This window comes from Grammomys surdaster, unplaced genomic scaffold (assembly GCF_004785775.1).
Source record: "Grammomys surdaster isolate TR1022 unplaced genomic scaffold, NIH_TR_1.0 164, whole genome shotgun sequence".
NCBI classification, from domain to species: Eukaryota; Metazoa; Chordata; class Mammalia; order Rodentia; family Muridae; genus Grammomys; species Grammomys surdaster.
Window position 1 is genome coordinate 300315 of NW_021604612.1, and position 22946 is coordinate 323260.

The 22946-nt window shown below is 53.1% G+C and overlaps 3 protein-coding genes across 7 annotated transcripts in view; 2 read left to right on the forward strand and 1 right to left on the reverse strand.

Moving 5' to 3' along the window:
- The first annotated feature begins 30 nt into the window (after window positions 1-30).
- Window positions 31-11825, forward strand: Tfip11 (tuftelin interacting protein 11). The gene is made up of 14 exons (XM_028765503.1): window positions 31-137; window positions 1312-1513; window positions 1741-1958; window positions 3169-3322; window positions 3576-3732; window positions 4874-5001; window positions 5661-5813; window positions 6504-7031; window positions 7110-7216; window positions 7739-7907; window positions 8291-8534; window positions 9008-9150; window positions 9316-9481; window positions 10762-11825. Exons 3-14 carry the CDS (start codon window positions 1750-1752, stop codon window positions 11115-11117), a joined length of 2514 nt encoding a protein of 837 aa, XP_028621336.1. The 5' UTR covers window positions 31-137; window positions 1312-1513; window positions 1741-1749; the 3' UTR covers window positions 11118-11825.
- Window positions 8085-22946, forward strand: part of Hps4 (HPS4 biogenesis of lysosomal organelles complex 3 subunit 2) — a 42105-nt gene continuing 27243 nt past the window's right edge. The window contains exons 1-4 of one of the 5 annotated variants that reach the window (XM_028765508.1): window positions 8085-8086; window positions 11258-11263; window positions 18310-18483; window positions 20093-20183. In XM_028765508.1, the coding sequence (XP_028621341.1) occupies window positions 18443-18483; window positions 20093-20183 (132 nt within the window). In that variant the 5' untranslated portion in view covers window positions 8085-8086; window positions 11258-11263; window positions 18310-18442. Of the gene's footprint in view, window positions 8087-11257; window positions 11264-16758; window positions 16819-16933; window positions 17144-17522; window positions 17606-18011; window positions 18484-20092; window positions 20184-22946 lie in introns of those variants that run through there. The other 4 variants (XM_028765506.1, XM_028765504.1, XM_028765505.1 and 1 more) reach the window with 4 other exon arrangements.
- On the reverse strand, window positions 11166-16691 carry Srrd (SRR1 domain containing). Its single transcript, XM_028765510.1, has 7 exons — window positions 16529-16691; window positions 14689-14729; window positions 13441-13664; window positions 13264-13362; window positions 12094-12248; window positions 11749-11794; window positions 11166-11504 (listed from the first exon to the last, which is right to left on the reverse strand). The coding sequence occupies exons 1-7, from the start codon at window positions 16678-16680 to the stop codon at window positions 11181-11183; spliced, it is 1041 nt and encodes a 346-aa protein (XP_028621343.1). The 5' UTR covers window positions 16681-16691; the 3' UTR covers window positions 11166-11180.

Below are 22946 nucleotides of genomic sequence, written 5' to 3' on the forward strand. Positions count from 1 at the left end.
CAACAGCGCGCCATTTCCGGCCCCGAGTGACGCACTTCCTGTGCGCCGGCAATCCACATCCGGGTTTGGGCTAGCGGATCCCTCGCAGTCTCTGGGACCCTGGACGAGGACTGTGTGGTTCGCGGGTGCTGAGCGAGGTGAGCGGGCGGCGGGGTGGCGTCCCGATAGCGTGGGCTGAGGCTCCGTGGCGGCGGCCTCACGGTGTCCCTGAGCCCGGGTCTCCAGCCCGGCCCGCTGCGGGACGGGACGTGGGAGGGTCCCGACGCTGACACTGAATAACCATCCCCGAGCGCTTGTGAGCTGAGCGTCTCCTAACCACTGTGGGATTTTTATTATCCCCTGTTGTGGGTAGGTGTCGGTATTGTATTCCCGTGGGCCCAGAGCTTTCTGCTCCTTTGAGAACTTTGCCCTCAACGTGCACTCGTAGCTGAGGTTGGAACCTGTTGAGGGGAAGGAGGAGGGAGATCCCGCTGTCAGTCACTGGTGCACCTGAACACGATGGTGTCACATAGTGAGGACGTGTCTGTGCAGTGCACCGTGTCCGGACCTTTGTATGTGATACCCACACACAGAGGTGTTCGTAGAGGCATGATTTAAACTCCGGCTGTGGTGTTAAGTGTTCCTGATTTTCACACTTCATTCCTAAGGGTTCACTTCTCAATCCTGACCGGTAATGACGGTGAACCTGGAACCCGATCATGGGATGAAGTAGAAGATGCTTTTTTTTTTTTCCGGCTCTTTGACCCTATGTTTTCTGTTGTTTTCTTTCTTTCTTTTCTTTTCTTTTCTTTTTTTTTTTTTTGTATTTGAGACAGGGTTTCTCTGTGTGGTACTCACTCTGTAGACCAGGTTGGCCTCGAACTCAGAAATCCGCCTGCCTCTGCCTCCCAAGTGCTGGGATTAAAGGCGTGCGCCACCACTGCCCGGCTTCTGTTGTTTTCGAGACAGAATTTCTCTGTGTTGGCAGTCCTGGAACTTGCTTTGTAGACCAGTCTGGCTTTGAACTCAGATCTACCTGTCTCTGCCTCCCTACTGCTAGAACCTACTGTGAGGGTGCTGTTTCTTGAGCACCTACTGGGAGTTCAGCTTTTGTTGTTGTTGTTTTCTATTTTGAGATCAGGCTGGCTTTGAACATACAGAGATGGACCTCTCTCTCTCTGCCTTCAACGCACTGGGAGGCTTTGTTTTTCTAAAGTGTCATCTTAATCAGTCCTTACAAGCTACTTCTGGAATTGAATGAATGCAGTTATGAGAGAGAGAGAGCTGAGTAGATACCTGGGTAGAACAGTTTGTTTATTCTACGCCCTCCAGGTGTGACTGAAAAGTGGCGTTCATAAAGACTGCAACCTTCCAGTACCTAAGAAGCCGTTCAGATTTGGGAAGGGAACCTTCAGTCTCCTGAAACGATATTTCAAAAAAAAAAAATGTTCTGAAATTTCCCTGGAACTGCAAATCGGCTAGATACAACTTTCCTGGAGAGACAGAAAGACCGGGTTCCAACCCAGTTTCTGAGGTAATAACACGTAGAGCTGCTGGCTTCCTTTCTGTGGCCCTGCCTCACACTTGCATGGTGTATGACTCTGACAAGGCAGTGTGTGTTAGACCCACGTGGATGGTGGGTCTGACTTACCTCACTGGATGCAGAGCTTGTCGTTTTGTCCTGTGTTTAATGGCTGCTTTACTGAGATCTTTTGCCCGGCCCGGGTTCTTACAGTACCGTTCTTGTCCCCTGTCCTCCAGTGACTGGCCATGTCTCTGTCCCACTTGTACCGGGATGGGGAAGGCCACCTCGATGACGACGAGGACGAGCGTGAGAACTTTGAGATCACCGACTGGGATCTCCAGAACGAGTTCAACCCCAACCGGCAGCGCCATTGGCAGACCAAGGAGGAGGCCACCTACGGGGTGTGGGCCGAGCGTGACTCGGATGAGGAGAGGCCAAGCTTTGGAGGCAAAAGGTACCGTGTACTGGGCTGCATGCCCTGCCTCTGGAGGATGCGGAAGGCACCCCAGAAGAGTTTTCTACCTTATCAAGTCCAGATGCGACAGCATCTTGCTCTGTGCGGTTGAGCCGGGTGGCCGTCCTCCTCAGCAGTCACTGTGTGATGGGATCAGGGCTGTGTATGGCTAGAGAAGTGCTGACCCGCCCCAGGCCTGGCAGCCGTGGGCCCATGCTGTGTCAGGGAGCACTCACAGGGAGCACTCACATTGCACTAGAGAAGAGGGAGGTCAGGCCAGGGTGCTCTGGAGAAGACGCTATTGGCCCAAATGAAGGTAGACAAGTGAGTAAGCCCACAGGGGAGTGTGGTACAGCCTGGGCTACATAGTAAGATGCTGTCTCACAAGACAAGAAAAAAAGCATGTGCCTCCCACCTGACTATACTCAGAATTTTTATCCATCTGAGTCGTTCTGAGTTTTATACTTGAAATAGTATCTAAAACAAATTGTGTGTGTGTGTGTGTGTGTGTGTGTGTGTGTGTGTGTTTTACAGGCATGCTGGAAGAGTGTTGTACCATTCTAATACACACACTAAGCTAAAAGGGGGCCCAGTTTGAGGGCTCAGAGGTATGCCTAGCTAGCTGAGTCCAGTCACCAGATCCCTACATGAAAGGTGAGAGAGATGAGCCACTTCACAAACTGTCCACACACTGTGACAATGGCATTTTTGAAAGTGTCAAAGGGAAGTAAGACGATTACATCCTAATTTGAATTTATGATCAACTCCACTGACGGTGGCAAGTCTCAGCTAGAGGTTTGAACTGAGCAGACGCCATGAGTGTTAAGTGTAAGCTGGAAGAGGACTCAGCAGCAATAAGATTGAACATTGCTCTTGTAGGCCTGAGCGAGGCTGCTGGCCAGTGCCCAGTCAGGCAGCTCACAAGTGCCTGCAGTTCCGTCGTCACGGAACCGAGGCTTTGGCTCACTGGGCACTCAGTGTCATGTGCTCAACCACAAACAGTTACGACATTCTTAAATGTTAAATGTAAGCTGACTGGAGGCCAGGTTTGAGTCTCTTTTAGCATTTGGACATAAATCAACGTATTACTGCTTTAGAGTGGATCCCATGAGGGCCTCCGTGTCTAAGGAATTCTCTTGTGAGCAGCTTCTAGGATAGCGTGCTGCAGAAGTGTTCTTTACAGACTTGGAGGCTCTGTGTCTGTCTGTAGGGCCCGAGACTATTCTGCACCCGTCAACTTCATCAGTGCGGGGCTCAAGAAAGGAGCAGCCGAGGAAGCGGACTCGGAGGACTCTGATGCTGAAGAGAAGCCGGTTAAGCAGGAAGACTTTCCGAAGGATTTAGGACCAAAGAAGTTAAAAACGGTGGGTCCCGCAGGATAGTCTCCGTGTGGCACCCCTTGGAGGTCACCAGTGCAGTGGCTTCCTCACAGGGAGCAGCCCTGTGAGCACCCGTGTGTGTGCTGCCCCTTGGGCCCTGCGGTTTGTTTCCTCCTCCGTGTCACTGGTGTGGTTTTTGGTCCAAATGCTGCTTTTCATAATGCAGTGTGGCTGTAGGCTTGAGCTCCCTTGGATCTGTTTTTCTCTCTCACTCAAACTCCTTTTGCCTTCTTTGCAGGGTGGCAATTTTAAGCCCAGCCAGAAAGGCTTCGCAGGAGGAACCAAGTCCTTCATGGACTTTGGCAGCTGGGAGAGACACACCAAAGGGATCGGGCAGAAGCTGCTGCAGAAGATGGGCTACGTCCCTGGGCGGGGCCTGGGGAAGAACGCCCAGGGTGAGTGTGGAGGAGGAGAGGCACAGGGAGGGAGGCTCGCCTTACCTGCCTCTTCCCTGTAGGAAGCTTGTCGAGCATGGGTGATGTCCTAGGTAGGTGCACAGATTGTGGGAAGGACGCTGAAGCTCCAAACCAGACAAGAGAAGCTGTTGACTCTGCAGCTGGGCTTGGCAGCGTGGGCCACTCGTGCTCTCCGCTCCCCAGCTGCTTGGCTTTCTCAGAACCCAGTTTCAGTAAAGTACTTGGTTAAGTCACAAGTAAAGTGCTAGGGTCTAAAGTGGCTGCAAACACATAGCTGTTTTAACCTGGCCCGTGTCTCTAAAGAAGTAACTGCTAATATTTTAAAATCTGACAGTCTCACTAGAACTCTAGATTTTGCCTGGCAGTAGTTTGGCCTCTTCACAGCTGTCTTTGCGGCAGAGTGTGCTCTTGTAAACACCGTGTCCTCAGCCTCCTGGGCCTGCCACCTGCCCTGCTGTGATCATTGTGTGAGCCTGCCTGGGATGCTAGGCCAGCTTTGTAGTCCCAGCTTCTGCGAATTATCTTCTTAGTCTGTAATTCAGCATCAGGCCATCCAGTGCACAGCACAGCACTGCAGCCTTTGCCGACTGAAGACACGCCTGTGCTGCTGGCTGACCAGAACCTACGTTGTCCCCCTACTAGCCCCATTGAGAAACAGCCCTTGCACACACAGCTTACCACCTTGGCTCAGAGGCACAAGGAGCAAGCACTTAGCCTTTTTTAGCATGAACTGGGTCCAATCAGAAGTGTCCTCTGTAATTCACACCCCAAGACCACCCACACTCGTCTCAGGTTGTGCTGGGAAGAGCCTGGCACTTCGTGAAACTGCTCTTCCTGTTTATTTCCAGGGCTTAGCCATATTACACAGGTTAGCTGTGGGCAGTGTGAGCCCCTCAGCAGCCCAGAGCTGTCCACACAGTCAGCATCCTGAGTGACTATGCACACAACCTTCTGATGCCTGTGTTGGTCAGTACAGTAGGGCTGAATCCTCAGAAGTGGTCTCAGTTGTTGAGTCTCAGGTTGGCGTGCTGTTGGTGAGCAGCAGGAAGCTCTCCCTCCCTGGTGTCCACATAGGCGGCCACGATCTGAAAAGTCTTGTCTTTCTCCTGCCCTTGTTCAGGTATCATCAACCCCATTGAAGCCAAACAGAGAAAAGGCAAGGGAGCTGTGGGGGCCTACGGCTCAGAGAGGACCACTCAGTCTCTGCAGGACTTCCCCGTGGTCGACTCAGAAGAGGAGGCAGAAGAGGTAATGAGGGGGTGTGGGTGGGTGGCGCGTGGCCTGGACCATTTCACACAGGTGCTACGAGTGGGCTGCACATGTTGATGGCCTCTGCGTGTCTTCACTCGTATGTGGCAGGCCCTGCTGGGACTCCTTCCTCACCTGATGCAATCATGGTGTCTTGGGCTTAGGTGTGTGCGTGGGCAGCTGTGAGACAGTGACAGGGAGGGGACAGAGGCACTCGGGTGCATGCACTCTGACTGCAGGGTAGTGACAGGGAGGGGACGGAGGCACTCGGGTGCATGCACTCTGACTGCAGGGTCGGCTCTGTCAGCTCAGTGATGGCCTGGGACAGCAGGTGCCATGATTCCTGAACAGAAAAGGAATGACAGGTTAGGCCAGCCTGAGAATAGAATGGCGGCCACAGGCCTGACCTGTAGGGCGGTCGCGTCCTCATGCTACCCCCTGCTCACCATTCTTGTGGAGCTCTGCCTGTGGGGCCAGTGTTTTCCGATCCTCAGTGTGAGAGTCAGCGGAGGACCAGCAGAGCCTCCGTTCGCCCAGGCCCCTACCTTTGGCATCCAGCTGTATTAGGCACGGATGTTGGGCGAGCAGTACTTGGTGGCTGCCGCATGCTGAAGGCCTTGGCCTCTCCTGTTGTCGTTGACTGCATCCCTCTGCCTCAGGAATTTCAGAAGGAGCTGAGCCAGTGGAGGAAAGACCCCAGCGGGAGCAAGAAGAAGCCAAAGTACTCTTACAAGACTGTGGAGGAGCTGAAGGCCAAAGGCAGGGTCAGCAAGAAGCTCACAGCACCTCAGAAAGAGCTGTCTCAGGTCAAGGTAGGAGGGCCTCCCATCCGTCCCCGTCCATCCTCCGAGTCTTTGTCTGATAAGTAGGTTACTGGTGTGTGTGGGCTGACTGTGTGTCTGTGTGAGCATGTATGGGGGTATGTGTCTGTGAACCCGTGGGTGTGCTTATGTCCGGTGAATTCAATAACGCTTTTACCATAAATACTCTGTGAGCACTGAGCACAGTAGGCGCCAGACCCTGGCTTCCCATGCTGACTGTTTGTGGTAAGCATAGCTCCCAGCCCTGGAGCCTCTGCAGCCTGCAGCTTCCTTTGGGTTTGCCATAGATTCATTTGTAGGTAATTTTGCTGTGTTTGAGACTGAGGAGAGGGTTTCTGGGAGTGCAGTAAGCCGGTAGGGAAGGCCTGCTGATGGGTCAGGAGTGAGACCCCTCTCTCCTTTAAGGACTTGTGACGTACGGTTTAGACTGGCCTACAGGTGTCAGGCCTGTCGTAGTTGTGCATGAGGTGGGGTAGCTGGGATCTTGGGAAAGGGCGTCCGTTCTATGATGGACACATGGTGGTGGTATGACTTTCCGCTAGCTAGTCAGCAGTGGTGGCGGCTGCCTGTGACCTGTTAGTGTGAGATGGTGTGGGTCTGTCCATTCGCAGAGCTCTTGACCCTTGTTCAGTGTCACGTCCCCCTGCTCAGTGGTGCTAACAGTGGTCACCTGTCTCCAAGGTGATCGACATGACAGGCCGGGAGCAGAAGGTGTACTACAGCTACAGCCAGATCAGCCACAAGCACAGTGTGCCTGACGACGGCGTGCCGTTGCTGGCGCAGCTGCCTCCCACGGCCGGCAAGGAAGCCAAGGTGCCGGGCTTTGCGCTGCCCGAGCTGCAGCACAACCTGCAGCTGCTCATCGAGCGCACGGAGCAGGAGATCATCCAGAGCGACCGGCAGCTGCAGTACGAGCGCGACATGGTGGTCAGCCTGTCGCACGAGCTCGAGAAGACGGCTGAGGTCCTCGCACACGAGGAGCGAGTCATCTCCAACCTCAGCAAGGTGCTGGCCCTGGTAGAGGAGTGTGAGCGTCGCATGCAGCCCCATGGCGCTGACCCCCTCACGCTGGATGAGTGTGCACACATCTTTGAGACACTGCAGGACAAATACTACGAGGAGTACCGCCTGGCGGACCGCGCAGACCTCGCTGTGGCCATCGTCTACCCGCTCGTGAAAGACTACTTCAAGAATTGGCACCCCCTTGAGGTGAGCTAGGGTGCAGCCTGCTCTTGGGCTGGGGCGTGGCTCCTGAGGTGGGAAGGCTGACAACACTATGCTCTGCAGGACAGCAGCTATGGCACCCAGATCATCTCCAAGTGGAAGAGCCTCCTGGAGAACGACCAGCTGCTGTCTCACAACAGCCAGGACCTGTCCTCAGATGCCTTCCACAGGTACAGGGCCCACCCCACGGTACTCCCTCATATCAAGGAGCAGAATTGTGCTAAAGGCTGGGTGACAGACATTCTGACCCTGTGGACCCTGGCGCTGCTCTGGTCTGGGGGTTGGAGACCCATGTGTCTTTTGAGTGTCCCAAGTGTTCAGGAGCTGGGCTCACCCTGACCATGAGAAGTTTTCACGCAGTCTGGAAAAGGCAGTGCAGGTGACTAGTGAGAAGCAAGAGTGCACTAGGACAGAGAGTACAGAGGGTGTCTCAGGAGGGGACATTGAAGCTGTGACCCCGGGTGTGAGCAGTGCTGTAAACTGAGGCCCTTGTTGGGAAAGCCACTGATGGCCTTGTGCTGACACTCAGCCACATGGGCCTGTAGCCTGAGGCCGAGAGCCAGGACATCACAGGGGCCCCTGTGGGCACTGCCCTGAGGTCTCCTGTGGGGATCTGTGGGTTGGCACACTGTGAGTGCTGTGAGCGCTGTGAGGCCTGCAGTGTGGGTGACCAGCTGCCTTGCCTCTCTCAGGCTCATGTGGGAGGTCTGGATGCCTTTTGTTCGGAATGTTGTCGCCCAGTGGCAACCGAGGAATTGTGAGCCAATGGTGGACTTCCTGGACAGCTGGGTACACATCATCCCTGTGTGGATCCTGGACAATATCCTGGACCAGCTCATCTTCCCTAAGCTGCAGAAGGAGGTAGGACCGAGCTCTGACAGTGTAGTGTCTCTTACCTGTGCACAAGAGCCCTGAGGTTGAAGGGCTGTCAGCATGGCTGGTGGCCTGCAGTGTGAGTTCTAGCCTTCTCCATAGTACCCCCTTCCCTCCCTCCCTCGAGTGGGAGCTGCTTTTCTCAGTGCCTTTATTGAACCTTAGCCGTGCTGAGGCTGAGTTGGTGGCAGACATGAGTGTTTGATGTTCTTCTGTGGAGGGACCTAGAGGACAGAATGCCTACTATTTACCTCCACACGCACACTGAGGACGTGGCCCTCGGTCAGGACACACAGGCCTCTCGCTAAGGACAGCTCTGCTGTGTCATGAACTGTCCTTGGGCTGCAATGCTCATCCCACGCATCCTGCAGGTGGAGAACTGGAACCCCCTGACGGACACCGTCCCGATCCACTCCTGGGTCCACCCGTGGCTGCCGCTCATGCAGGCCCGCCTGGAGCCGCTCTACTCCCCTGTGCGCAGCAAGCTGTCCAGCGCGCTGCAGAAATGGCACCCTAGTGACGCCTCAGCCAAGCTCATCCTGCAGCCCTGGAAGGAGGTGCTCACGCCGGGGTCCTGGGAGGCCTTCATGCTCAGGAACATCGTGCCCAAGCTGGGTAAGGACGGGGATCGGGGGCCGCGTGCAGCTGACCCAGGGTCCACCACAGGCACACTACTTAGGGCAGAGGTGGGCGGGACTGGATCCAGGGCCTGGCTGCTGTTCCTTCACAGCTTGACCAAGGTCTGCAGGGCTGGCTCTGGCTCTGTGCCTAGTGGGTTTCCTTCACGGCTGCCCGCATGTCAGAACCAGAGAGCCACTGGCCTCTTTTTTTTTTTTTTTTTTAAATATTAATGTATATGAGTACACTGTAGCTGTCTTCAGACACACCAGGAGAGAGCATCAGATCCCATTACAGATGGCTGTGAGCCACCGTGTGGTTGCTAGGAATTGAACTCAGGACCTCTGGAGGAGCCATCTCTTTGGCCCCAGCACTGACCTCTTAAATGCCCGTGAATCATGGGAATTCACTGTGCGTAGAATGGAAGAGCAGGCCCGAGACTGAAGCGTCCGCCTTGCCGTCTCTTGCAGGCATGTGCCTGGGGGAGCTCGTCATCAACCCCCACCAGCAGCACATGGACGCCTTCTACTGGGTGATGGACTGGGAGGGGATGATCTCCCTCTCCAGCCTGGTGGGCTTGCTGGAGAAGCATTTCTTCCCCAAGTGGCTTCAGGTGAGCAGTGTGGTCCAGGAGGGGTGTGGAGATCAGGGCTTTTGCGGAGGCCGCAGGCTGGCTCCAGAGTGCACTGGTGCCTGCTGGACGGCTCCAGAGTGCACTGGTGCCTGCTGGAGGGCCCAGCGTGCAGCTGTCAGCTCCACGTCCTGTGCCCTTCGGCAGGTGCTGTGCTCCTGGCTCAGTAACAGCCCCAACTACGAGGAGGTCACTGAGTGGTACCTGGGCTGGAAGTCCCTGTTCTCAGACCAGGTGCTGGCACACCCCTCTGTCAAAGACAAGTTCAATGAGGCGCTCGACATCATGAACAGGGCCGTGTCCTCCAACGTGGGTGAGTACGTGTCTAAGGTAGGGTATCATTGCTCTGACTGACACCAGGACCAAGGCAAAGGACAAGGTTCAGAGGTTCAGTCCTTTATCAAGGTGGTAGCATGGCAGTGTCTAGGTAGGCCTGGCGAGGGAGGAGCTGAGAGTTCTACATCTTGTTCTGAAGGCAGCAAACAGGAGAAGACTGGCTCTCTCAGGCACCTAGGAGGAGGGTCTTATAGCCCATGCCCAGTGACATACTTCCTCCAAGGCCACACCTCCTAATAGTGCCACTCCCTGGGCCAAGCATATTCAAACCACCACAGTAGGGTTCCTGGTGGGGATGCCCTGGGCCTGTTTCCTAAACATGACACTGACTGATCTTTTTTTGTTTGTTTGGTCCTTTGGGAGGCCACCTTGTGTCAGTTCACTCTCTAGACGGTGTCCAGTGGACTTAGCTACTTATGAGGCCCCACCATGTTGTCTGTGACAGGCTGACAGGAGCTTGAGTCTGGCTCCAGGGAGCCTTCCCACACTGCTGTGCAGAAGGCACTGGATCATTGCTCGCCTCTCTGATGCTCTGCGCCCTTGAAACAGTATTAGTGCCTTCTTCACAGGCTACTCGAGGGCTAAGCTCACGCTTATGGAACTTGGCAGCTGGGTCCTTGTGAATCACTGTGCACTGTCGAGGCCCAGGGCAGCTGTGTCATGCAGTCACAGAAGCCAAGGGTGTTGCCACTTAGCTCAATGCACAGCGCGGGCCTGGATGCCTCCCGGCTGTTTCAGTTCTTGGCAAGGCCGTGTTTATGGAGGGCTGCGTGGCTCCAGGGTGGCATCTGGGAGGGGAACTGCTGTCTCCTGTACCTGTCCCTACCTCCCCTCACCCTGCCCAGACCATGTTCCCAGCACTGCTTCCCCTGCACCCCTCACAGATGTGCATTTGGGTCACACTGCAATCCTTCAGTCACCACTCTCTAGCTCCCCAAATGTATTTTCCATTTGAAGTTTCATAAGTGCAGTGCCATGGACCGCCAGAAGAGGGTGTCAGATCCCATGGGACTGGGGTTAGAGTTACAGTTGTGGGCCATCTCAACTGGGAGCTGGGAACCAAACTGGATTCTGCAGACAATACATACTCCTAACCACAGAGGGGCTCTGTAGCACGGGGCAATAGAAGGAGTGGAGGCCATGCTAGACTACAAGGTGACCTCATAAATGATTTCAGTGGGGGGGGCCACATTCGTGGGCTCAGCCCTTACCCACATCTCATGATCCAGAAGGAATCACTTGTGCTATCTTTCTCAGGTGCCTACATGCAGCCAGGTGCCAGGGAGAACATTGCCTACCTCACCCACACGGAGCGCAGGAAGGACTTCCAGTACGAGGCCATGCAGGAGCGCCGGGAGGCTGAGAACATGGCACAGAGGGGCATCGGTGTGGCTGCCAGCTCTGTGCCCATGAACTTTAAGGACCTCATTGAGACCAAGGCCGAGGAGCACAACATCGTGTTCATGCCTGTCATCGGCAAGCGGCACGAGGGCAAGCAGCTCTACACCTTCGGCCGCATTGTCATCTACATTGACCGGGGTGTGGTGTTTGTGCAGGGTGAGAAGACGTGGGTGCCCACCTCCCTGCAGAGCCTCATTGACATGGCCAAGTAGACATCGGCCACACATGCAGGTGTGAATAAACAGCACTGTGAACCAAGCTGGGAAATAATGTCTCTATTTGGGAGACCAGGCCACCAGGGCAGGATGTGACTCGGTGTCCCCAGTCAGGCTGAATTCCTGGCCTGGCAAAGGATCTGGTGTGGTGTGCACCGTGGGTACAGAGAACTGTCCTGCTATTCCAGCTAAGCGGTCTGTGGGTCTCCTGATGATCTCCAGGTCCTCGCAGTTCTGGTAGTCAGGCTCTTCCCGGGATGCCCACAGGTCCCCAGGCAATCCCTCCAGCTTCAGTAGCGGGAACCAGTGGACAGATGTGTCGTTAAAGGTGTCGGTGTACCGAGGAGTCTGAGGCAGTGGGACCTCCTCCAGGCCTTTCAGAATCTGAGTGGAGAGGTCCAGACACAGGCATTAGGTATGCCCCACTCTTCGTGCACCTGGCCACCCCGCTGTCCTTTTGAGAAATAAGAAATGGGGATTTGTATTTCAACGCTGTTAAGTCCCACAAGCAGTGGGAACGTGGGCTCACCCGCTGGCACAGAGTAGGAGCGGTACCAGCTGTGCTCAGAAGCATGGACGGACAGCGTGGCTTTGCACCCCCACCCAACCCGACTATTCTGTCAGACACCTTTGCAATGTAGGGATAATTTTCCTGCAGAATCCTCGCCAACAACCTGCAAATAAAAACACATACACAATTTGGAAGTATGTGTGTGTTTGCTTTCTTTTTCAATTTAAGACAGGTAAAAACAAGATGAGTTCAGGAAGGGTTGAGGGATATGCAGGAGGGCAGCACAGGTGGGCACCGTGAGGCAGATCAGGTGTGTCTGCGCACTTAAAGCATGGCTGCCCACACACCTCTGCCCTCAGAAGAGGGATGTCTGCAGATTCCTTCGGTGCTTTAAGCTGGACCCTTAAACCTTTCACCCAGTCGCCCGTGGGGAAGATGGGCCTGGCACTGCTGACGGCTCACCTTTCCTCGAGGCCTCGGAAGCTGTTCCCGATGATGAGCGCCCTGGACAGGGCGTCTGCAGACCAGTTGCTCCACAGCAGGTTGTTGTATAGAGCTGTCCCACAGTGCGGCATGTAGAAGACAGTGGGCTGGCCCTGGACACTGCGCTTGCCTTCCTGTGGAATCAGCAGAACGGGTGCTAAGGAGCGGAGGGCAAAGCCCAGCTCTTCTGTGGCATGGCTACGTCAGTAAGTTAGCTGATGTCTGTACGGGACTCCAGGACTCCTGTCCAGAAGGGACCCATGCTGGCTAAAGGAAGATGACTGCCCCATGTCCTACATTCCAGATCTTCCAGGCACCCTGCATCACTGCAGATCCTCACCACAGTGGGGACAGTCACCTGACAGCTGTCTGGCCATGCCCCCTCTGTATGCATCTCTCCCTGTAGCTTCTGTCAGGCATAAAGCCATGTTGGTGTCCTATGGCTGCCTCCTCAGGAGCTGCCTGTGGTCTTGGACACAGCCTTCTGATGGCTCTCAGTGCACAGGCCAACCCTGCTGCTGTGCTTGGTCTCTACAGGTTATAGGTGACCTCAGGCCTCACCTATTTTCTCCTCTCTGCACAGAGCCAGCACTCAAAGGCTGGTCTGAGGCGAGTGTTGTAGGGTCTCACTATTGCTCAAAGTACTAGGATTATGAGACTATCCTGGGCCACAGAGACCCTACAAAGGGGTTGGGGATAAAGGTGCTTGCCACCTAACCAGGACAGTCCAACCTGAGTGATTTCCAGAACTCATACAGAACCAGACAGAACCCATCAGGTTCTATCCATGTGTGTGTTTCCGTTAGTTCTTTATGTGTTTTCCATATGCATGGCTGATGCCTGCAGGGGCCAGAAGAGGGTGTCAGGTCTTCTGGAACTAGAGTTAGAACTGACTGTGAGCCTCCACATGGGAACCTTCCACTGAAAGAGCAGTCAGTGCTTTTAACAGCCGAGCCATCTCTCCAGGCTCTGGACTCAAGGGTTTTGCAAGCCTAGCACATTAGTTCATACTGCTGATTCAAGTTTTCACAGTGTAACAGTCAAAAGTGGGAGTGATATTGGGCTCTAGGAAGGGCAGCACGTCAGGGCCGGTGGGAAAGCCTGTCCACTAGCAGGGGCGGGTGGTCTGGAGGAGATGAAAGCACCTACCTCATTCTCACCGAGGACAGTCACACCGAGAGAGGTGAGAACCGAAACCTCAGTCTGACTGAACAGAGGGTCATAGACCCAGCACTGGCTTCTGGGGATCTGGAAGGGAAGAAGGGTCCTTCAGTTCCAGGCACACATGCACCATATGCCAGGGGTGGGAGAGGAAGACAGGCTCACCTGGCACTTCTCCAGAAAGAGAAGCATAAAAGCAAGCTGGACCCGAGCAGTGGGGCAGGAGGCAAAGGTCCCAAGGCCATAGCAGACACACTTCACACGGGAAAGGCTCGAGGCCAAGGGCTCCCCTGGCCCACCAGGCGGTGAGCCAAGGTGCAGCCTTCCAAGGGCATCCGTTAGGGGCTGCAGTTGTTCCAGCTGTTTCCTAAGACACTCGGTGACGGTTTCTGAAAGACCATTTCCCCACATGTGGTTGCATTGCATACTCTGATCCCTGGAGCCAGGACTCTGAAAGAAACCCAACAGTCCTCCACACCCAGAGAGAAGCTGCACACCCTAGATCTGTGTCCAGGCCACTAGAGCTGGGATCCTGAATTCTACATCCCTGAACCCAAAACTGCATTTCAAGGTTTTCATCTAAAGCCACGTGTCTGAGATGTTTGTGCTCTTGAATGCTGATGGCTTCTGTAAAGGCAACTGAATGGCTAGGTTCAGAACCACTGCCCACATCACCTCCAGACCTTCCTTTTAGGTTACCATCCTAAACAAAACACTTTGCCCCAACACTAAGGAAGCTGTTTTTTTCACCGACGTGTCAAAGCCATCTTTGAACAGATACTTCAGGTGAGGAAAGACTGATCCAGAAACTGTAAGTCCTTGCTGGGAAGAGAACCCTTAAAACCTTTTTGGATGGTAACTCGACACTGCCTTTTCATTTAACAATCTCAACTCTGGGGACTGCAGCCTACAGGTGAGGCTCATCTGATTAAAACAGGAGCCTTCGATACAGTATAAACACAACCTGTCCATCCCTGTGATACACTGTAAACACCGCCTGTCCATCCCCGTGATACAGTGTAAACACCGCCTGTCATCCCTAAGGATCATGCTGAACAAACTGTATCAAGAACACATCTGCAAGAGGGAAGGTCTACACCATAAAGGAAAAAGTGGGATCTGAATACAACCTAGCCATCTCGATGACTAACAGCACTTACTGCCTTCTATACGAGAGCCGAGCGCTTCCCACCTAACTTCCTGCTTACAACTACACTGTAGGATATATACACCTCCACCTCTACCACAGTGGTCAGTGCCATAGACACAGCTCTGAGGAAGTCAGCATCAGAACCCACCACAAGTGAGACTCTGAAGCAAAATGTCCTCGGATGGAGCATGTCCTTTCCCCTCCTTCAGGGAGGGGGCCCCCTTCCACTCTTATACCTCCCCTACTCACCCCTACATACTCACCCAGTGCCGAAGTGCAGAAATCAGAGATCCGCAGGTCCTCCCTGTTGAGAAGACAAGGGTCATCATCTCCCTTCTTGTTTAGGCCATTGTAGTCCTGACCGTGAGCCAGATGCATGGGGGATGGTGGACCCTCCGATGCAGAGTCAGCCCTTACTGGATGACATTCCCATGGCCTGGATATAGACTGCTGGGTCTTTTTTTTAAAAAAAGGAACTCCATCAAGAGGCCCTGGTTGCCCCAGGGATGGTCTAGGTCTGTTCTGCCTCTTTAGCCTCAGAGAGATGCAGTTCAATAAATACTAGGAAGTCCTCAGACTTAGCCTTTCTGATGGGAGTATCCTCTCAAGACTGTAGAGTAGCAGGAGGAATGAATGAGTTATTCAGCAGGAACCCAATATACTGCTTCCCCACTATAAATAACTCTAAAGGGAAAGTCAAAGAGGAAGTCCAAGGGTCTGGTTGGCTCTTTATTCAAGTCGGCTGGTTTCCACAGCCTAGGGCAGAACAATCAACAGTGAATTTAAATATGCCAGAGGCAATGTTTAGGGGGAGAGGGAGAAAGAGACAGAGAGAGAGAGGAAGAAGGAAGAGAAGGAGGAAGAGGAGGAAGAAGAGGAGGAAAGAGGAACTGCCCCCAGGCAACCTACATTCTTCAAGGAAGGAGTACCTGATACATTGAGGTACTTTGTATATTCTAGGTAGTCTAGGATGAGATTTTCTATGTTCTCGAGTGATGACCACACCCGAGGAAGGGTGCTGGGAGAAGCAGGGCACTCTGGGAGATTCCAAAGCAGCTGAGGAAACTATCTGGTGTGTGTCTTGAGAGTTCAGGTTCCAAGCACCTTCATCTCAGGAATCGGAGACCTTATGGTGCTTGTTGCTTCTATCTGTCCTCCCTACCCCACTGCCCCAGCCACACCAACAGTAATTTTTCCATGTTCAGAGATAACTTCTGGGTCACCACTGCTCTTTGGGTCTAACTTGCGCCCCTCGTCACAGCCCTTCTGACCCATCTGAAATGCTACCAACATTTGTAACCTAGCCCTGCCAGACCACAACTACAAAAGGCAAGAACATGGCGTCGTAGCCTGCGTATGGTGGGCACTGTTTATGTGCCCTGTAGGAAGGTACAGACCTAGCTGTGGGGAGATGGGTGTAATGTAAGAGAGTCTGGATGTCACTAAGGCCTGGTCCTGAGGCCATCTGTGTTTGCTGCAACCTCGATTTTGAGAATAACCAATGCGGTGCGTGGCCCACACGTGTAATCCTAGCCTTAGGAGAGGCAAAGGCGGGATCTCCTCCAGTTCCATGGCCTGCTGGGCTAGCCTAAGCTATAGTATGAGATCCTGCCTCCAAATTCAGAACTGATGATTTATAGGGTAAAGGATCTTGCCACCAAGCCCGACATGACTTTGATTATCCTAACCTATGCAGCGAAAGGAGTGGTCTTCTGAGCGCCACACACGCGCCGTGACACCCTCCTCCCTCACCTCAAGTAAATAAAACCAAAAGCAATGAACTAAAGAAAACAATCATCCCTGGGCCTAACATGAACTGTACACCCCGGCCCTGAGCTTACCAGGTGCCAGGGAGTGCTTTACGGTCACATCACATAATCCTGTGTGCATCCCTACGTAATGTTTAAACCTCCATCTCCAAGATGACAGACGGAGGGGCACAGAATGGCAAGCTGCCGTAACCGCAGCGACGGGAATGGCAGCTTTACCGAGAGCTTGCTACAGTGCAACCCGAGGGGAACTCAGCCTTCCCCAGCGGGTAGGCACACCCACTTCCAGGTAAGGGAGACTGAGGCTGGAGTGGCCTCTCGGCGCTGCACTCACTCGGCCTCCCGCAGGCGGCGCAGCACCGCCTCGCCGTCCGCCTCCGGATCGGCCCGAGGTCCCTCGGCCTGCTGCGGCCGTCTCCCCGCCGCGCGCTTCCTCCGCGGAGCCACCGCTCTCCAGGGTTCCGGAGCCGCCACGGTCGCCGCCATGTCACTGACGTCACCAGCGCGCGCCAGAGCGGCCGCCATGCCGCCGACGTCACAGGCTCGCGTCACAGCGTACGTCATCGCCAAGCCCCCACAGGCGGGAGGTGGGTCCGCGCGTGATCGCCGGGCGGCTGGGTGCAGGTATCGGGTGCTGTCCCGCGGGCAGCTCGGTCTCCCGGCGGGCGGGATGGGCGTGAGACCCGGGCGATCGGGCTGCACCGTCCCGGCTCCTGACCACCGAGGGACTTCCCTCCGTCCCCGCGCGCATCGGGACAGCCCTCCTGCTATCCCCTCAGGGTGCCAGGGCCTCTTCAGGTCCCTACTCATTAGACGATCACTGACCTCATCGCGACGTTTGTGAACTAGCTGCTAGGCCCTCCGACCAGGCCTCTGGGAATGGGATGGGTGGGTTCCAGGAACTGAGATGCCCTACGCAGTCGCCTCCTTGTGCGCGCTGTAGAACGAGGTGTGTGTAGCCGAGATGACAGATATTGAGGCCTTTTCGGGTTCGTGGGGGATGCCCCTTGGGCACTTCCTTCTTTCTAAGTGAGTTTGCTTGCTTTTAAGAGAGGGTCCTACTTTGTAGCCATAGCTGGCCTGGAACTCAGCAATCTGCCTGTCTCTACTTCCCCTGCAGTGGGATTAAAAGCTATCATCCCTGGCTCCCTCCCTAAGAGACTTTAACACACTGTGTTTCCACAGATGGCAGATTGTGCTAGCTTTGGAGACCGTGTCCCTGAAGGAATTTTAACTAGGAAAGTGGAATTAGGATTACAGATGAAAATGACCAAAGAGTTGTCAAGGGAAAGGATTAAACCATTTTTTGTGTGTGTGTTTCTACGCAGTGTTATCCACACAGTGAAATACGACTTTAACACCTTGAACCACCTGTTTCTGGACAGTTCCCTTCGAGGAGCCAAGGATTAGAGTAAGTGAAGCTAAGGTTCTTTCTGGCAGAGTATCCCATGATACACTGAGTTGTCTTCCCCTGGTGGGAGTTTAAAATGAAGGGCACTCTGTTAAAGTTCTCTCTTGCACATTCTGATTAGGCTCCTGAGAGCCAGTTCCTTAATTTAGGAACCATTTGATTTGTGTGGTTCCTAACACCCAGCACCTTCAACACTGGTTGTCTGGTTTCCCTTCTGCAAAGCTGACTATTTTCTGCTGAAAAAAAAAAAAAAAAGAAGGGTCTTTGAAGTATCTGCTACCCACTTTCTTTTTATTCTGAAACACAAACTTTGAAGGCTGGTTTGAAATGAACTGTTTATTGAATCTTGTGAGTCACATGCACGGTCATGGGCTTCTGAAAGAATCGATTCTTTGTTCTTCCTCAGAGCTGAGATAACCGGTGTGTGTGAACTGTAAACTTTGGATCTTTTGGACTCACTGGATGGCTTTGAACTGTACACAAAGTCAGAGATCCTATCAGAAGCTGCCTCCCCCCATCCAGCATGCTTCTTCCTGCCATGGAGCTCCCTGGGGGCAGTTAGAACAAGTCCCAGTGTAGACGGCCATATGGATGTCCTTGAAAGCAGACCACAGACTGTTGAGTTCATAGTCCACCTCCAATCCGTTCCCTCTTGGACTTCTCAGCCGTGCAGAGATGCTTCTGGAAATGAACCTCCCCAGAAGGGAAGTTGCCTTTTCATATTGATTGAAGTGTGAACAAGAGACAGAAACCACCTGACTTGACCACACCTGGCATTCCTGGGCTGGGGACACCAGTTGGGGACAGATGAAGAGGATGAAGCCATCTGGAGAGTAAATGGCCACCTCCACTTTCCCAGAGACAAAGTCAGCAGCCTGGTGAGTGTCCAGACCTGCCTGAAGCTGTTTCCAGGACCATTTGAGTAAACTGGAAGCCTCAGCCGGCTAGCCTTGCTGTTCTTCTTTAGAGCAACCTCATTAAATGTGGAAGCCATTTTTCTCCAGAGCATATGTGTTTGAACCTTGCAAGTTTTGGGCTAGATATATCCCAGTGGTAGAGGGTTCACCTAACATTCCAGGGGCCCTGGGTTCAATCCCTAGTACAGCAAAAATAAGCAAAACCCAGAACACCTTGCCAACCCCACCCCAGGCACTGCCAGCAGATGACTGGAAGGGTGCAACCAATCTTGATCACCTGGGTGTGACTGTCTGTGTCTGTGGAGAGGCAGGATGGCTGCAGTTGAGGTTTGGCCAGTCTGGCTCTTAAGGCTGTTGCACAATGTCTGCCTGAAACTTGGTTCCCTCATCCACCCTCTGTAGCGTCATCCTTTTTCATAACCTGGTTCAGCAAATGCCCCTGAGAGGTGACAGTGAAGGGGGCGGGGCGGCTTGACTGGACTCAGCAGACCTAGCAACTGATTACATGAGCCATTCCAAATGATGCCTGAGGTGTAGTGTAGGTACAGGAGGGGATGGTTTCAGAGTGTGGGAGGGGAGCGGGGTGGCGGCTGCTGGTCCACAGTGGGCTTTGAAAATTCACAAACTTGATCACCATTTAACCTGTGACCAGTTGCACACTGAGCCTCGGAGCTTAGCGGATGATGCTGGGACAGGTGTCTGTCAGAAGGAAAGCGAAGTGGGCTACTACCCTGGCCTGGTCCTTGTGCTCTCAGAGGCTGAGAGTACAACTGAAGCCCAGTCTCTGCCTAGTTCACCTTGTGCAGACAGGTGATGGCTACCTCAGAGTTAGCCTTCCCAAGCCAGTCCTGGCTGAGCTGTAGTCCCAGAACTTGAGAGGGAGGCAAAGGCAGGAGGCTGTGCAGTTTGAGGTCAGCCCAGGCTACAGAGCGAGACCTGTCTGGGTCTTTAGAAAAGTACAGAAGGTGCTGGAAACTCAGAAGAAAGAGTCCCTTACACTGAGGGATCTGGAAAGGCGGGAGGCGAGAGGGAGCCAGATTAAGCTGCTGTTAGGATTCGAGAGTCTGGGAGGAATTTGATGTTCCTCCATCATCTCTCAAAGGCTGCTGTCTTCCTGTTTTGGATGTGCATGTCTGTTGCAGGCCCTCCATTTATATCTGTTAAGTGAGTCCACGAGTCCTCAGAAGGGCCACTTCCCACCCATGCATGCTCCGGAGAAGCCCAGGGGTTCACTTTGTCACCAGAACCTAGAAACACAGCAGGGAAACATGGCAGGCCTTGTGTTTGGGCTGCTAAGGGCGAGGATTTCAAACAGCAGCCCTCCATGGGTGATACGCTTCCTGCAGGAGCGGCTGCCTCACCCGGCAGATGGGCCGACTGCTGTGCACAGGCATATCTGTAGTCTGCCTGTGGTGCATTGGCAGCAGCTTTATCTGCTTGTGGCTGCTGGACTCTTCCTGGCAGCTGAGCACCAAGCCCTCCCAGAGCCAGGAACTAGAGAGAAAGTGTCACTAGAGCTTATCATTGTCACTAGCGGGGGACCCATGGCTTTCTTCTGTTCTCTTGCCAGGTGGAACTACTTTTTCCTATACGACGGTTCCAAGGTAAAGGGAGAAGGAGACCCAACCAGAGCTGGCATCTGTTACTTCTATCCGTCCCAGGTGAGCAGGGCTCTTGTGCACATAGCCTCTTTGAAGACATGTTGGGGGATGAAGCGCAGGGCCATGTGCTTGCTCTGCTCTCTCCCAAGCCCTCTTTTTGTTTACTTACCTTTGAAATTTTCAGACAGGTTCTCCAAGTTCTCAGCCTCTGAGGCAGCTGGGCTGATAGGCCCATGGCTCCAGGCTGTACTCTTGTCTGGATTGTAAATTCCCAAGAAGCTTAGGCCTCCTCTTGGCTCTCTTAATCATAGGAGGCTTTTTGGTTGTTTTTTTTTTGGGGGGGGGGGGCTGTGTCCTGCTCCCAAGCGTATGAGCAGCTAATTTTAAGAAGCTTTTTATTTTATTCAGGGGGCTGTATGGTTATTCAGATGGCTCAGCGGTTAAGAGCACTGACTGCTCTTCCAGAGGTCCTGAGTTCAATTCCCAGCAACCACATGGTGGCTCACAACTATCTGTAATGAAATGTGATGCCCTCTTCCCATGTGTCTGAGGAGAACGGCAGTGTACTCACATCCATAAAATAAATAAATAAATATTAAAAAAAAGTCTCTCTATAAAAAAAAGAGAGACGCTTTTATTCAAACAGAGAAGTAAGGACTATTACAAACTTTCACGTGCCAGTGCTAGGGTCGGCAGCTGTGAACGCTGCAAATTCCATGAGGCCTAAGATCCCTCTTGTTTTTTTTTCCTAGAAAAGTTTAAAGCAAATTCTAGACACTGTGTCATTTCACCCACCCAGCATTTATTGTGTCAGGGTCACACCTGACAGGAGTGACCCCGAGTTACAGCCCTTCTGTAGTGTGGGCAGGTACTACAGTTGGACTGGCACTGGTGCTGGTTCTTTGACATCACCCTGCTTGGCCCTCTCTCCCATTCGTCTCCTCTCCCAACCTCCTAGGACCCTGACCACACCCATAGCCTGTACTAAGTCCCCTTTTTACTAACATTCCCCGCCCCACACACCAGCCATCCTGTCTTCTCCTTGTCTCCAGATCACTGAGCTGCTGAGTTAGAATACCCCACTCTGGGATGGTCACCTCCCCGTGGTGACATCAAGTGACATCTGCTCACAGATTTCCTTTCACTTTCCATTTGTAGCAGGCTCTAGATCTCTGTTGAGACTCGAGGTCCATTCCGTGAGGCAGGATGCCATAAGGAATGGCAGCTGCACTTCCTGTGACAGCCTGCCCTGGGTGGCTGTGCCGTGGTTCAGGGAGTGTGTGCAGCTGCCCGTGTGATGAAGCCCCGATTTGCCATCTGTGTTCAGTGAGGGACTCGGAGCAGCCTATCACCATGGAGCCACTATGAGAGCCTGACTCGGCCGTCACCAGGGCAACACCACACACTCTCCATGGCTCTTTCTCTTGTGTGTTGGGGAGAGTTGGAAACAATATTTTGCCCTATGACCCAGGCTGCTCTTAACTTTTTTTTCACTTTTATTTTATGCATACGAGTGTTTTCTCTACATGTATGTATGTGCCTAGAGCCCCTGGTGGGCAGAAGACGACGTCACCTCCTGGATTGAATGGTCACAGATGGTTATGGCCCATTATGTGGGTACTGGGAAGTGAATGCCAGTGTTCTCTGCAAGAGCAACAAGTGCTCTGAGCCTCCTCTCTAGTCCCTGCCTGTGAATGTTGGGATCTCTGTGGCAGCGGGGTTACAGGCGTAGGCCACCAAGCCCGGGTGTCACTGTTTATTGTGATCCTGTAACAAATAGCAACTGGGCCGAGTGTGATCATTAACACCTTCAGTCCCAGCAGGCGGGACACTGAGGCAGATGGATCCCTGGTCTACACAATGTAAGTTCCAGGACAGCCAGGGCTACACAATTATGATACTGTCTTTAACAGTACCACCAACAAATACACACACACACACACACACACACACACACACACACACACACGAATGTAACAATGACTTTTTATTTTCCTGAAGTAATTATTGTCTCAGAGGCCTACTGTCTCCGTTTGCTAACCTAGGTCTAGTCCTGGAAGCTTCTAGCCTTCATACAATCTTATCTAGGCCTAGAATGTTTTCAGTCTCTAAGACTCACTGTAGAGTAAGCTCACCCCTTCCTAGTTCTTTCTGATCTCTGACTGGCTGGTTCAACTCAGCTGTTCTGGCTCAAACTCCTCTCCTAGCTGTGTTAGTCAGTATGGCTTCTCTCTCTGCCTCTGAATTGCTCTGCTTGGCCTGAAACTAACTCTAGCAGTCTGTTCTAATTTTCTGGCTCCTTCTCATTCTCTGGCTCATTTTGTCTTTACCTGTGTCTAGCTTGTTCTCTCTTCATTCTGTCTCTGTATAACTCTCCTGGTAAACCTGCCTCCTTCCCCGTCTCTGTGCTGTTCCAACTGTCCCTCTCAGCTCTACTGTATTCCTGTACTGTACTTTCTCCTCCTGGACTGTCTGTCTCTCCCTTAAGAAACCTCTCTTTCCTCTCACTTCTTATGAGAGTTGGGCAGATCCTGCTCTGTCATATCTTACTCTGATTCATCACTTTGTCTGCCACTCAATCAGACATCACTTCAAACATGGGTGCTTCCTTCTACAAACTAACTTTACCTTCACTGTTTGGGATTAAAGGTGAGTACTAAGTGTATCTGTATTCCAGCCAGAGGGATTAAAGGTGTGAGCTAAAGACCTGAGCTACACCCTAACAGGTTCGAATATCCTGTAATATGTACACTCACATACACACACACACACACATACACACACACACACACACACACACACACACACACACACACACACACA